The following is a 15,125-nucleotide window of genomic DNA, read 5'->3' as shown; positions in this document are numbered from 1 at the left end:
TCTTCTTCCATTATTGTAGTTTTGTCTTCTCCCTCTACACAGATACCCACTTTACGTTTGTTTTTGTTCATCATCTTCTTCCTCCTCTGGGAAACAAGTATTTTTACCAAACAACCTGTACTGCATGTTCTGACACATTATGTAACACCATTAACGATAATCTTTGATGTCTCCCTCAGGCTTTGTTGGTCTATTTTTCTCTCCCTGGCCATGAGCTATAGTGACAGGTCTCTTCAGAGCCACTAAGTGTGCTCACATTGCTCCTTTAAACCTATCTTGTTGATCCCCACACCCTTAAAAAAGAGGAGAACATCATTGGCAGACACTTTACACCCCCCCTCCCTTTAAGGGTCTTATGGCAGCTGGGAAGATTAGACAAACAGAGTCTCTTTTTCTTTCGCCATCAGTCTTTCTCTCAGACTCTCTACATCCACAGCATCCCTGGCCACACGCCTGTACCATTACCCAGTAGCTTTAAGAGTGTGTGCGGAAGATTCAGTCGAAAGAGATCCTCACTAAGATTCAAGCGTTTCTGACAAGTCCGTCATGAGTACCTTTGGGTACCGAAAGGAGCTGAAGAGGTATGAATCAGTGGATGAAGATGAGGTGCTGGCTGGCTTGTCGTCTGAGGAACTCCAGGAGCTGGAAAGGGAGTTGGCGGATATGGACTCGGATGACAATGTACCTATCGGGCTGAGGCAGAAAGACCAGACGGCCAAGAACCCCACAGGCACCTTCTCCAGAGAGGCACTGCTGAAATACTGGGAGGACGAGACACGCAAACCGCTAGAGGATGACAGATCTGAATCATCCCCTGAACATGTGAGAAAGGGGATGGTATTTCAAGGCTTAAACCAACAAATATATATATATATTATTCTATAGATGCCTTAATTTCAGCGGGTTTCCAGATGCAACAAGATCAAGTTCAGGCAGCAACAAAAAATATTGGCAGACAAAACAATCTGAAGTTAAGTTGTTATGTCCGACTCCTTAACAACATCTTTCCTATTTGGGTGGTGAAAAAATAACATTTATTTCAATCAAACTCTTAAATATTTTAGGTGTGACTTGAAAGGGTTATTTATTTCATTATTAATTGTGAAATAGCAGGGACATCTTTGGAATTCAGTGTCTCGCTGATTGAAATGGCTGATTACTTATATTCTGCATTACAGTATAATTTTACAGATAAATTACGTTTTGCCACCAGCCTATCTAGAAATAAAAGATAAAGACAGATGAAGATGTATTTATTTTTATTGTTGCCAATGATGGAAATCACAATAATTTGAGATTCAACATTTTAAATAAGAATGATTGAAGATTTTAAGGTTGAAGCATATATGCAAATGAAGTGTGCCAAACATTTATCGTTGTATAAGAGTTCAATCAATATGCAGACTTTGTTTTCATTGCCCACTGTGTTATTTTGATATGAGTCAGTGGAAAAAATCTAAAAATACATTGTCTCAGAAATACCAGCTATAATGATTCTATGTGCTCGTAGAGTTCTGCAGGTATTCCTCATTAAGAGACAGTAACTGGGGAATGTTAGGTCTCAACCTAATTGTCCACCCTGTTCTAAAATACAGGGCCTCATGGAGGAAGGACAGACTGATAAGAGTGAAGAGGAATGTGTGACAGAGAGTGACAGTAACATCACAGAGTCTGAGGACAATGATGAGGAAGAGGAATGCCAAAATGGAAGGGAAGGGAGCGAAGACGAGGCAGGTGAGGAGGAGAATGGTTCAACTGAGGATGAAAATGAAGAGGAAAAGAAGGACAAATGCAAAGAGGAGCCTTTACCCACTTCTGGTAGACATGGGCAGAATGTTGTTGACCACCTGTCAAGACACCCAGGGAATGGTTCTGAAAGGGGAGACTTGAGAATGACAACGACAGACCAAAACCTAAATGTGACTCCAGACAGACCTTGCGGGAACCCTATCGTGATTGACGAGGCACTTGAACGGATCCTTTGCGATGATCCCACGATGAGCGAGCTCAACTTCAACAACATCGAAGACATCTCTCAGGAGACCTTGCTGCGTATCTCCGAAGCACTGAGCGCCAACACACACGTACGTGTTTTTAGCCTTTCCAACACCCGCGCCAATGACCGGGTTGCCTTCGCCGTCTCCAAGATGCTCAGAGAAAACTGCTCCATCACCAACCTCAACATTGAGTCCAACTTTGTGTCTGGCCGCGGCATCTTGGCGCTGTTGGCATCGCTCCAACAAAACTGTACTCTGGTGGAGCTGCGCTTCCACAACCAGAGGCACATCTGCGGGGGGCAGGTTGAGATGGAGATGGTTCGCATCCTGAGGGACAACAACACCCTCCTCAAGCTGGGCTACCAATTTGATCTGCCAGGCCCCAGGATGACCGCCACCAGTATTCTGACCCGCAACCAGGACCGACAGAGGCAGAGGCGGCTGCAACAACAGAGGGAGCAAGGCCATCCTGAAGCAACAGTCCAGCCCAGGGCCGATGCCGGGACAACAAGCCTAGTTTCTGGATCGCCTCCTTCAAACAAACCACCCTGGTCCTCTCCAAAACATGCAAGGAATGACCAAACCCTAAATAACGTCCCTCCTCCGCCTCCCCCTCCTCCACTCCCTGGCCTTCAGTCTGAGAGGAATACACCGACCAGGAAGATTGCAGAGATGATCAAACAACATGAAGGGAGCACAAAGGGTCAGTCAGGCCAAAATAAACCCAAATCCAAGAGGGGCAAAAATGGAGCCAACAAGAAGGAGAGCTCTGACATTCTCAAGGAGCTGAAGAATGCCTTGAAGCCTTCTTCGCGAAAGAAGAAAGACAACCCACCCCGGCCACTAGCACCTCAGATGTCTACCCGCGATGATCTGATGGCGGCTATTCGTGGTAGCAGCATTAGATCACTCAAAAGGGTAAGTATGACAGACACACAAACATCCAATCATGAACCAGTGACAGATTTTTTTTTATTAGTACATAAATATTCATCATTATTCAACAAAGGACTTTCAACAAACATAAGCAAACATAAGCCTACTGGAGTGATTATGGAGTGTACCCCAAATCAAAACTCAGTTATACTCAAATGATGCTACAAATAAAACTGAAACACTCTTCCAAAAGTCATTACACAGCCTTTGTGGAAACAGTGCTATCATTAGATGACAGCCTTCGTAACCCTGTGAATTCCTCCCACTTAATGCAGTTATAAATAGTTGGTCATTTTCCCCCCTGACTCGATAAGACTAATGGCTTGGAGCGTTGATGCACACGGGATGACAGTGTGCTAACAGGCCAAACAATCTACAGCATGGATCACCATGAGGCTGTCAGTTGAAAAATATGGTTGACAAGAAGAGAAAACAGATACATTATCTGACCAGAATAAAAAAGTTATAAAGTCCATGACCCCAAAGAGTAAAGAAATGTAGTGGCGTAGGACGCACGCCCCACAGACCTTGCAAAGCTTTAAGGGGCCCCCAACCAAGCTTGGGCCCCTGAGATAGCATATGAACATGTCATAATCCATGGCAAAATGTTTAGAATTACAGGAAATTAGCTTTAATACTGCTACATTTTCTCTCAGCCAAATGGAAACATTTGTAGAATAGCATGAGATTAACTATAAAACTGCACATTTGTCTCTCTGCCCCATGTCAAAATGTATAGAAATGCAAGAAATTAGAATTATAACAGCAACATTTTCTCTCAGCCTCATGGCAAAATATGTAGAATAGCATTATATTAGCTATACAACTGCACATTTGTACACCACCCCATTCACCAAAATGGATTGCTCCTGCAGACGGTGAGTCACGTGGCCGTGGCTTGTTATATATAGCAGGCAGACAGGCATTGAGGTACTCAGCTACCGTTTGATTGAATGTTAGAATGGGCAAAAGTAGTGACTTAAGAGACTTTGAGCGTGATATGATCATCGGTGCCAGGTGCACTGGATCAAGTATCTCAGAAACGGCCACCCTCCTGAATGCCTCGATGCCCATCTGCCTGCTTTATATAGCAAGCCACGGCCACGTGACTCACTGTCTGTAGGAGCGAAGTGTATATGCAGTTGAAGTCAGAAGTTAGGTTGGAGTCATGAAAACTCATTTTTCAACCACTCCAGAAATGTCTTGTTAACAAACTATAGTTTTGGCAAGTCAGTTAGGACATCTACTTTGTGCATGACACAAGTAATTTTTCCAACAATTGTTTACAGACAGATTATTTAACTTATAATTCACTGTATCACAATTCCAGTGGGTCAGAAGTTTACATACACTAAGTTGACTGTGCCTTTAAACAGCTTGGAAAATTCCAGAAAATGATGTCATGGCTTTAAAAGCTTCTGATAGGCCAATTGACATCATTTGAATCAATTGGAGGTGTACCTGTGGATGTATTTCAAGGCCTACCTTCAAACTCAGTGCCTCTTTGCTTGACATCATGGGATAATCAAAATAAATCAGCCAAGAACTGTAGACCTCCACAAGTCTGGTTCATCCTTGGGAGCAATTTCCAAAAGTAGCACGTTCATCTGTACAAACAATAGTACGCAAGTATAAACACCATGGGACCACGCAGCCGTCATCCCGCTCAGGAAGGAGACGCGTTCTGTCTCCTAGAGATGAATGTACTTTGGTGCGAAAAGTGCAAATCAATCCCAGAACAACAGCAAAGGACCTTGTGAAGATGCTGCAGGAAACAGGTACAAAAGTATCTATATCCACAGTAAAACGAGTCCTATATCGACATAACCTGAAAGGCCACTCAGCAAGGAAGAAGCCACTGCTCCAAAACCGCCATAAAAAAGCCAGACTACGGTTTGCAACTGCACATGGGGACAAAGATCGTACTTTTGGGAGAAATGTCCTCTGGTCTGATGAAACAAAAATAGAACTGTTTGGCCATAATGACCATCGTTATGTTTGGAGGAAAAGGGTGACGCTTGCAAGCAGAAGAACACCATCCCAACCGTGAAGCACGGGGGTGGCAGCATCATGCTGTGGGGGTGCTTTGCTGCAAGAGGGACTGGTGCACTTCACAAAATCGATGGCATCATGAGGAAGGAAAATGATGTGGATATATTGAAGCAACATCTCAAGACATCAGTCAGGAAGTTAAAGCTTGGTCGCAAATGGGTCTTCCAAATGGACAATGACCCCAAGCATACTTCCAAAGTTGTGGCAAAATGGCTTAAGGACAACAAAGTCAAGGTATTGGAGTGCCCATCACAAAGCCCTGACCTCAATCCTATAGAAAATGTGTGGGCAGAACTGAAAAAGCGTGTGCGAGCAAGGAGGCCTACAAACCTGACTCAGTTACACCAGCTCTGTCAGGAGGAATGGGCCAAAATTCACCCAACTTATTGTGGGAAGCTTGTGGAATGCTACCCGAAAGGTTTCACCCAAGTTAAACAACTTAAAGGCAATGCTACCAAATATTAATTGAGTGTATGTAAACTTCTGACCCACTGGGAATGTGATGAAAGAAATAAAATTATTCTGACATTTCACATTCTTAAAATAAAGTGGTGATCCTAACTGACATAAGACAGGGAATTTTTACTATGATTAAATGTCAGGAATTGTGAAAAACTAAGTTTAAATGTATTTGGTTAAGGTGTATGTGAACTTCGACTTCAACTGTATATACACTACCAGTCAAAAGTTTGGACACACCCACTGTGCCTATATATATACACTGCCAGTCAAAACGTTTGGACACACCTACTCATTCAAGGGTTTTTCATTATAAAAATAAAAAATTACATTGTAGAATAATAGTGAAGACATCAAAACCATGAAATAACAAATATGGAATCATGTAGTAAGCAAAAAAGTGTTAAAAATATCAAAATATATTTTATATTTGAGATTCTTCAAATAGCCACCCTTTGCCTTGATGACAGCTTTGCACACTCTTGGCATTCTCTCAACCAGCTTCATGAGTTAGTCACCTGGAATGCATTTCAATTAACAGGTGTGCCTTCTTAAAAGTTAATTTGTGGAATTTCTTTCCTTCTTAATGCGTTTGAGACAATCAGTTGTGTTGTGACAAGGTAGGTATACAGAAGATAGCCCTATTTGGTAAAATACCAAGTCCATATTATGGCAAAAACAGATCAAATAAGCAAAGAGAAATGGCAGTCCATCATTACTTTAAGACATGAAGGCCAGTCAATACGGAAATTTCAAGAACTTTGAAAGTTTCTTCAAGTGCAGTCACAAAAACCATTAAGCGCTATGATGAAACTGGCTCTCATGAGGACCGCCACAGGAATGGAAGACCCAGAGTTACCTCTGCTGCAGAGGATAAGTTCATTAGAGTTACCAGCCTCAGAAATTGCAGCCCAAATAAATGCTTCACAGAATTCAAGTAACAGACATATCTCGACATCAGCTGTTCAGAGGGGACTGTGTGAATCAGGCCTTCGTGGTCGAATTGCTGCTAAGAAACTAAAGGACACCAATAAGAAGAAGAGACCTGCTTGGGTCAAGAGCAATGGACATTAGACCGGTGGAAATTTGTCATTTGGTCTGGAGTCCAAATTGGAGATTTTTGGTTCCAACCGCCGTGTCTTTGTGAGACACGGTGTGGGTGAACGGATGATCGCTGCATGTGTAGTTCCTACCGTAAAGCATGGAGGAGGAGGTGTTATGGTGTGGGCGTGCTTTGCTGGTGACACTGTCTGTGATTTATTTAGAATTCAAGGCACACTTAACCAGCATGGATACCACAGCATTCTGCAGCGATATGCCATCCCATCTGGTTTGGGCTTAGTGGGACTATCATTTGTTTTTCAACAGGACAATGACCCAACACACCTCCAGGCTGTGTAAGGGCTATTTTACCAAGAAGGAGAGTGATGGAGTGCTGCATCAGATGACCTGGCCTCCACAATCCCCCGACCTCAACCCAATTGAGATGGTTTGGGATGAGTCAGATGGCATAGAGTGAAGGAAAAGCAGCCAACAAGTGATCACCATATTTGGGAACTACTTCAAGACTGTTGGAAAATCATTCCAGGTGAAGCTGGTTGAAAGAATGCCAAGAGTGTGCAAAGCTGTCATCAAGGTAAAAGGTGGCTATTTGAAGAATCTCAAATATAAAATATAATTTGATTCCATATGTGTTATGTCATAGTTTTGATGTCTTCATTATTATTCTACAATGTAAAACATTTTTAAAATAAAGAAAAACTCTTGAATGAGTTGGTGTGTCCAAACCTTTGATTGGTACTGTATATACACTTAACATAAATATAAATTTAACATGCCACAATTTCACAACTTTATTGCTACAGTTCATATAAGGAAATCAGTCAATTGAAATAAATTCATTAGGCCCTAATCTATGGATTTCACGTGACTGGGAATACAGACATTTATCTGTTGGTCACTGATACCTTAAAAAAAAGGTAGCGGCATGGATCAGAAAACCAGTCAGTATCTGGTGTGACCACCATTTGCCTCAAGCAGCGCTACACATTTCCTTCCCATATAGTTGATCAGGCTGTTGATTGTGGCCTGTGGAATGTTGTCCCACTCCTCTTCAATGGCTGTGCGAAGTTGCTGGATATTCGATTGAACTGGAACACGCTTGCATACACGTCGATCCAGAGCATCCCAAACATGCTCAATGGTTGACACGTCTGGTGTGTATGCAGGTCATGGAAGAACTGGGACATTTTCAGCTTCCAGAAATTGTGTACAGATCCTTGCGACATGGGGCCGTGCAACAAACATGAGGTGATGGCGGCAGATTAATTACACGACAATGGGCTTCAGGATCTCTTCACGGTATCTCTGTGCATTCAAATTGACATCAATAAAATGCAATTGTGTTCATTGTCTGTAGCTTATGCCTGCCCATACCATAACCCCACTGCCACCATGGGGCACTCTGTTCACAATGTTGACATCAGCAAAGCGCTCGCCCACACGACGCCATACACACGATGCCATCTGCCCGGTACAAGTTGAAACCGGGATTCATCCGTGAAGAGCACACTTCTCCATGGTGCCAGTGGTCATCGAAGGTGAGTATTTACCCACTGATGTCGGTTATGATGCCAAACTGTAGTCAGGTCAAGACCCTGGTGAGGACAACGAGCATGCAGATGAGCTTCTCTGAGACGATTTCTGACAGTTTGTGCAGAAATTCTTCATTTGTGCAAATCCACATTTTCATCAGCTGTCCGGTTGGCTGGTCTCAGACGATCCCGCAGGTGAAGAAGCCTGATGTGGAGGTCCTGGGCTGGCGTGGTTACACGTGGACTGTTGTTGTGAGGCCAGTTGGACGTACTGCCAAATTCTCTAAAACAACATTGGAGGCTGCTTATGGTTGAGAAATTAACATTAAATTATCTGGCAAAAGTTCTGGTGGACATTCCTGCAGTCAACATGCCAATTGCACGCTCCATCAAAACTTGAGACATCTGTGGCATTGTGTTGTGTGACAAAACTAAAACATTAGAGTGGCCTTTTATTGTCCCCAGCACAATGTGTAACCTGTGTAATGATCATGCTATTTAATCAGCTTCTTGATATGCCACACCTGCCAGGTGGATGGATTATCTTGGCAAAGGAGAAATGCTCACTAACAGGGATGTACAGTGGGGAAAATAGGTATTTGGTCAATAACAAAAGTTTCTCAATACTTTGTTATATACCCTTGGTTGGCAATGACACAGGTCAAATGTTTTCTGTAAGTCTTCACAAGGTTTTCACACACTGTTGCTGGTATTTTGGCCCATTCCTCCATGCAGATCTCCTCTAGAGCAGTGATGTTTTGGGGCTGTCGCTGGGCAACACGGACTTTCAACTCCCTCCAAAGATTTTCTATGGGGTTAAGATCTGGAGACTGGCTAGGCCACTCCAGGACCTTGAAATGCTTCTTACGAAGCCACTCCTTCATTGCCCGGGTGGTGTGTTTGGGATCATTGTCATGCTGAAAGACCCAGCCACGTTTCATCTTCAATGCCCTTGCTGATGGAAGGAGGTTTTCACTCAAAATATCACGATACATGGCCCCATTCATTCTTTCCTTTACACGGATCAGTCGTCCTGGTCCCTTTGCAGAAAAACAGCCCCAAAGCATGATGTTTCCACCCCCATGCTTCACAGTAGGTATGGTGTTCTTTGGATGCAACTCAGCATTCTTTGTCCTCCAAACACAACGAGTTGAGTTTTTACCAAAAAGTTATATTTTGGTTTCATCTGACCATATGACATTCTCCCAATCCTCTTCTGGTTCATCCAAATGCACTCTAGCAAACTTCAGACGGGCCTGGACATGTACTGGCTTAAGCAGGGGGACACGTCTGGCACTGCAGGATTTGAATCCCTGGCGGCGTAGTGTGTTACTGATGGTAGGCTTTGTTACTTTGGTCCCAGCTCTCTGCAGGTCATTCACTAGGTCCCCCCGTGTGGTTCTGGGATTTTTGCTCACCGTTCTTGTGATCATTTTGACCCCACGGGGTGAGATCTTAGGTGGAGCCCAAGATCGAGGGAGATTATCAGTGGTCTTGTATGTCTTCCATTTCCTAATAATTGCTCCCACAGTTGATTTCTTCAAACCAAGCTGCTTACCTATTGCAGATTCAGTCTTCCCAGCCTGGTGCAGGTCTACAATTTTGTTTCTGGTGTCCTTTGACAGCTCTTTGGTCTTGGCCATAGTGGAGTTTGGAGTGTGACTGTTTGAGGTTGTGGACAGGTGTCTTTTATACTAATAACAAGTTCAAACAGGTGCCATTAATACAGGTATCGAGTAGAGGACAGAGGAGCCTCTTAAAGAAGAAGTTACAGGTCTGTGAGAGCCAGAAATCTTGCTTGTTTGTAGGTGACCAAATACTTATTTTCCACCATAATTTGCAAATAAATTCATAAAAAATCCTACAATGTGATTTTCTGGATTTTTTTCCTCAATTTGTCTGTCATAGTTGACGTGTACCTATGATGAAAATTACAGGCCTCTCTCATATTTTTAAGTGGGAGAACTTGTACAATTGGTGGCTGACTAAATACTTTTTTCCCCCACTGTAAACAACTTTGTGCACAACATTTGAGAGAAATAAGCTTTTTTGTGCTTATTGGAAAATTTCTGGAATCTATTATTTCAGCTCATGAAACATAGAACCAACACTTTACATGTTGCGCGTTTATATTTTTGTTCAGTAAATATACTGGGGGGGGGGGGTTTAGCTCAGAGCTTTCGGGGTGCCCTTGCGAAACTGCGCCATGCCACTGAAGAAGGGTACTGATACTCATACAAATAGGGTGCAATTTGCAGTGAGATAATAAGAGGGTTGTCATTTCTTATGAATAACTGCTAAGGTAGGTGGAACTCAATGCGACCCCCATCAAAATCATCACTGCTTACAAACAACTTAATGGTACACCAGCCAAGCTATTTCTCTCACCACGCCAACTGTCTTGCTCTATCTTTTGATCACGCTGTCCCTCTCGAGGTTCATTGGTCCTGAAATACCCATCTACATACCCACTTATTGCGTAGATGGTCTGACGGTTTGTGTCAGTAGGACATGTGTTGAGCTTTCACTCAAGACACTGACTGACACACTCTTTCTCCTTGCAGGTGACTCTCCAACAGGATCAATGTTAATATTGTGGTGATCAAGAGCTATTCTGCACAAATACCGCACCCACTTCATTCTGTATTCATAAAAAAATTTAACATTTTTACCACAAATGCTAAATATATAAATATAAGTAAATTAAAATATAATAATTTGTTTATGTATTACTATGAAACTTTCTGCTTGGAAAACTGTTGATACATATGATTTTGTTACAGTGTTATGTAAATACTTTCCTGTCATGTTGTGAGAAATACTATACTTGACTTGATTGCATATTATCAATGGGTGGCAATTTATGGATTAAAGGCACAATCCATAATATTTCATGCTGTTTAATAGTCATTTAAATGAATTATTTATACATATTGATTCATCACAGAAAACTTAACTACAAACTGGCTAAATCTAAGCTTATGGAATATCCAAAAGATAAGCCTTCTCCCATCCTAGCCATGATTGAAATGACTTGGAACAAAATTAGAACACATTAGTGCTATCTGTAACTATATCACCTCTAATCCCACCTTGCTGCTTCATGTGTATCTTGGAATTGTTCCCAATTCATTAAAGTTAATTTTGCAGCTGTTCAAAGCTAACACGTTTTCCCACAAGAGGAGTTCCCATTGTATAACCCACTGGTCTCGGAAAGAGAACCCTTATAGTTGTAATGTGTCATATTTTCAAAAGCCCTTTCAATGAAATGGCAGTAAATGTCATACATGGACAATTTTAACTGTGGAAAATGTAATTTAAACAAGATTCAAATGGCTGGGAATGGAGTGAAATACAAAGTGAGGAATAGCGTTATAGTGTTACTGACATGTTATGACAGTGACATGTCAGACACACCACAGGGAGAATTGGAACTAATGCTTAAAATAAGGTATTGTCACTCTGTACAACTTCACTCAAGCAAAGTAATTCAGTTTAGGGAAGGCATCTGTAAAAGGATGAACAACTATTGTCTTAATTTCAATCATTTCAATTTTTCAGTCTTATATTTACCTTGCAGGCTAAAGTGGTGGTTACATAAAGCCCCTCCCCTCTAACTAAAGAGCCCCTCGCCTTCCCTCTGATCATTCTCACCTCTCTTCCTCACACTCAGCACGATTTGATCTGTTTTCCTGTTTAACTGTTCAAAGGTGTGCCATCAAGGCTACGCAGCTGAGCGCAGGGTTATCGGTTCTTGTCTTTTGTGTTGGGTGACTTTATCGAAAGGAACATTTTTGCTTCGGGTAAGAATCAGCTTCATCGCTTTTCTTCCTTAGTCTCCTGTTGTAGCTAGCGTCACACTGTTAGCTGCGGAGACGTGGCTAGCTTAGCTGCAATTCTTGCTATCAACTAGCATTTCTACCTGGAAGGGCATAACTACTAGTTCGCTCTCTCGTTTAGTTCAACCCACTACCAGCGTTGACTAGACCGACCGTCCTAGCGTCACTGCTGATTGGTCAAGAGCCACGCTTTTGTTTGTCACAATACCAACATAGCGCTAGCTTCCTTTGGCTAACTTTGTGCTAACTAGCTAGGGTACTAGCCCACGTGGTGAACGCTAGCTATTTTCACATTGTTAACACTCAGAGCGCCGGAATTCCAGAACTACTAGAATGACCATGACTGTCATTCTGACCGTTGATATTCCATAATAAATAATACATTGCTAAATGAATGCATGTATTATGTTAAAATAGGTTATAAGAAACCTCTGGACAACAAATGTAAATTGTAAATCAGTCACAACATTTATTGATTGATCCAGAAGTGCATAGTACATTTTAGTAAATACTAAAATAAGATGATAGTTTATTTTCTAACTGAAAGAGAACAGTTGCCTGCCCAGCTGGCCCATCCAAACTACACATAAACTATATTGAAACTAATTTCACATATATAATAATAATAATAATAGTAATAATAATAAATGTGGCCTAAAGACAAGATTCAATTGACAATAGTCTGATGGGTGACAATATTATCAATTGTTGAATAGAGAATTTAGAGACATTGACAGTGTGCATTGACCAAGAGAGACGCTTACCAAATAGCACTTTTTCCATATCGTTCTACAGAGGTCCATGCAGGCCAGACGTTTTGATTGTTATACCCTATCAGAAAGAGCAAATTCCAAGGTTTCTAATAAACCTATTTTTGCCAAATAACTGTACGCATATGGTCTCTGTTTCAAAATATAACCTTTTCCCATAGAATAACCATGGCTCCATGCATTCCAAATAACTGTACAAATTGCACGGATGGTCTCTGTTTCAAAACATAACCTTTTCCTATAGAATAACCATGGCTCCAAACATTGCTCATGTGAGTAGGATAGCCATTTGGGATATTCCATTATATTCTTACTGTAAAATATGTGTGTTGACTGTGGTAGGGCAAGACCTGTGATGTCTGCTAAACGAACAAGTTGATTTCATTGGCATGGCGTAGCCATAGATTGGCATGGCGCAGCCATTGCCTTGGCTACTAAGCACAGATAAATACTACTCCAAACATGCTATTCGGTTCTTTTAAAATAAATTGCCTTGTATCATGTTTTTATGACCTTCCTAAACAAATTATTAAATGGATTTATTTGTGATTGTGTATATTAACACTAGAAAGGCAGATAGCATCATAATGACTCAATACGAATTTAAATGTTTTTAGTCATGTACCCCTCATCCTTGACTTTTCCTAAATAAGTATATATAACATACTGTCATTGTTAGAATCTTAATATCACAAACAGAACTGGAGTTTTAGGAGGGCATGTCATTTTATGAATGGTTTTCCCCAGCCTGCTCTGCTCCTTCTCCGATAGTTGAATGTGCCATGCCCAGTTGATAATCACCCTGATAATTGCCTAGAAACTGAACCTAAACTATACCGAAACTAATTTCACACATATAATAAGATTAAATAAATGAAGTATAGTATGATGGGGGAGAAAAGGGGAGGATGGGTGAGTTGATGAGTGAGGGGAAGCATAATTATGTAATCACCAATTGTGAATGAAGAACAGGACCTTCTATTGCATTAATCTATTCTAATTATAATCTCAAAACGGTATACCCTATATCAGTTCAACAAATCCAAGCAGTTTTATTAGTCTAATCTAGGCCTACTTGGAGTAGGCCACACAAGGAGAACGTGCATAATTTACAATGGCAAGACCAAGAGGAATGGATGCACATGCTGCGTTAGCGTTGCTACAAGATCTGAATGAAAACGACTCAGATTGCTGGGAAGAAATGGATCATGACATCTTTAATGATTATAATTCTAATTCATGCTGAATGGCTTTCCATATCACGGAAAGGATCCATATCGGGCAGCGGGAGTGCCGGATGATGTTTCGGATCAGATGGCACGGCTGTACTAGGTGAAAGGAGGAACTCGCTGCTGGACTGTTGCTGTGTTCTACAAAATGCTTGACTTGGCTGCTATCAACGCACACGTGTTGGTCAAGCAGTCAGTGCATGAACAGGAGAGACTTCATCATGAGTCTGGCACACGGGCTATGTGAGAGACATTTGAAGGCCAAGGCAGCAGCAGCAAATATTCCACGCAAGCCATTACGCAAGCCAAATTACGCACAGCTCCCGAGAACGAGAAACTGCAAGGTGGGCAGATGCACTCGGAACAGAACCCACGACACCTGTTTCAGCTGCAAGTGACTTGTTTGTGGGAAGTGTTGCAATCAAGTGGAAGTGACAAAGATGTTTGGTGACTGCAGTGGCATGTATTCATGGTTGCCCCATGGTTGCAAAAAATGTGCACTAAGAAAACATACAAAATAATGTATCTTTCATCTCTCTGTGTTTCATACATTTTCTTCAATCCGCAAGAGGCTCAATGTATCTCACAGGAGAAAACATCCACGCGAACAAAACAGCACCCCTCTGTCTCAGTATGTGTAGTGTATCTATCTGATGCTGTCTGGTCAGAAAGAGTATGACATTGTTGTCGCCCGTAGCATTGAATGCAAGGGAAGCCAGCAAGCAATTGGCCTCCCTTGATAAACAATAAATAAAATAATAGTCAACAAGCTTTGAGCTAAACTGAGTGAGCTAAAAAAAAGGGTCAAGGGAAGACAGTTTGGATTTGGCTTCAGACCAATCACATCTCATCAAAAGCCAAACGTCATTGACAGAAAGAAACTTGAATTGTTGCAGCATCTCGTTGTGTCGTTGACCTCTGGTGGCTAGCTCGCTAGCTAAAATTGTCTCTTTCCTAAATTAGCCATGGATGGATATAGGGATTTGGTTTTACTTAATTCTCTGTACTGGCCAAATGATTATAACGGTGATTCTGATCCAACCATACATTCTTACATTGTGCCCCTGGCACGCACACACACACAGAAATCAGTACTATGGACAGCCACATATTTAGCTTATGTTGATTGGACTAAATAGTATTTGGCATATTTTAGTTCTCATTGTATTAGACTAAGCATAGGTGATTAGATGATGTTGAAATGTTGAAGTTGAAATGGTGCTGGAATAGTTTTCTTTGCGACTTGCGC

General features: G+C 41.7%; 1 protein-coding gene across 1 annotated transcript; it reads left to right on the top strand.

Moving 5' to 3' along the window:
• The first annotated feature begins 386 nt into the window (after positions 1 to 386).
• On the top strand, positions 387 to 10,930 carry LOC121532036 (leiomodin-2). Its single transcript, XM_041837681.2, has 3 exons — positions 387 to 822; positions 1,596 to 2,915; positions 10,603 to 10,930. Exons 1-3 carry the CDS (start codon positions 547 to 549, stop codon positions 10,627 to 10,629), a joined length of 1,623 nt encoding a protein of 540 aa, XP_041693615.1. The 5' UTR covers positions 387 to 546; the 3' UTR covers positions 10,630 to 10,930.
• Positions 10,931 to 15,125: the final 4,195 nt, after the last annotated feature.

This window comes from Coregonus clupeaformis, unplaced genomic scaffold, assembly GCF_020615455.1.
Source record: "Coregonus clupeaformis isolate EN_2021a unplaced genomic scaffold, ASM2061545v1 scaf0073, whole genome shotgun sequence".
Taxonomy (NCBI): Eukaryota; Metazoa; Chordata; class Actinopteri; order Salmoniformes; family Salmonidae; genus Coregonus; species Coregonus clupeaformis.
Note: the sequence above shows the minus strand (reverse complement) of the source record. Positions and strands in the feature narration are given on the sequence as shown.

What these genes read in the sequence shown, in the direction of transcription:
- LOC121532036 (XM_041837681.2), top strand. Translation starts at nt 547, where the DNA reads ATGAGTACCTTTGGGTACCGAAAGGAGCTGAAGAGGTATGAATCAGTG. An exon ending in CTGAATCATCCCCTGAACAT is followed by an intron (nt 823 to 1,595) that starts GTGAGAAAGGGG and finishes TCTAAAATACAG; the next exon opens with GGCCTCATGGAGGAAGGACA. An exon ending in GCATTAGATCACTCAAAAGG is followed by an intron (nt 2,916 to 10,602) that starts GTAAGTATGACA and finishes TTCTCCTTGCAG; the next exon opens with GTGACTCTCCAACAGGATCA.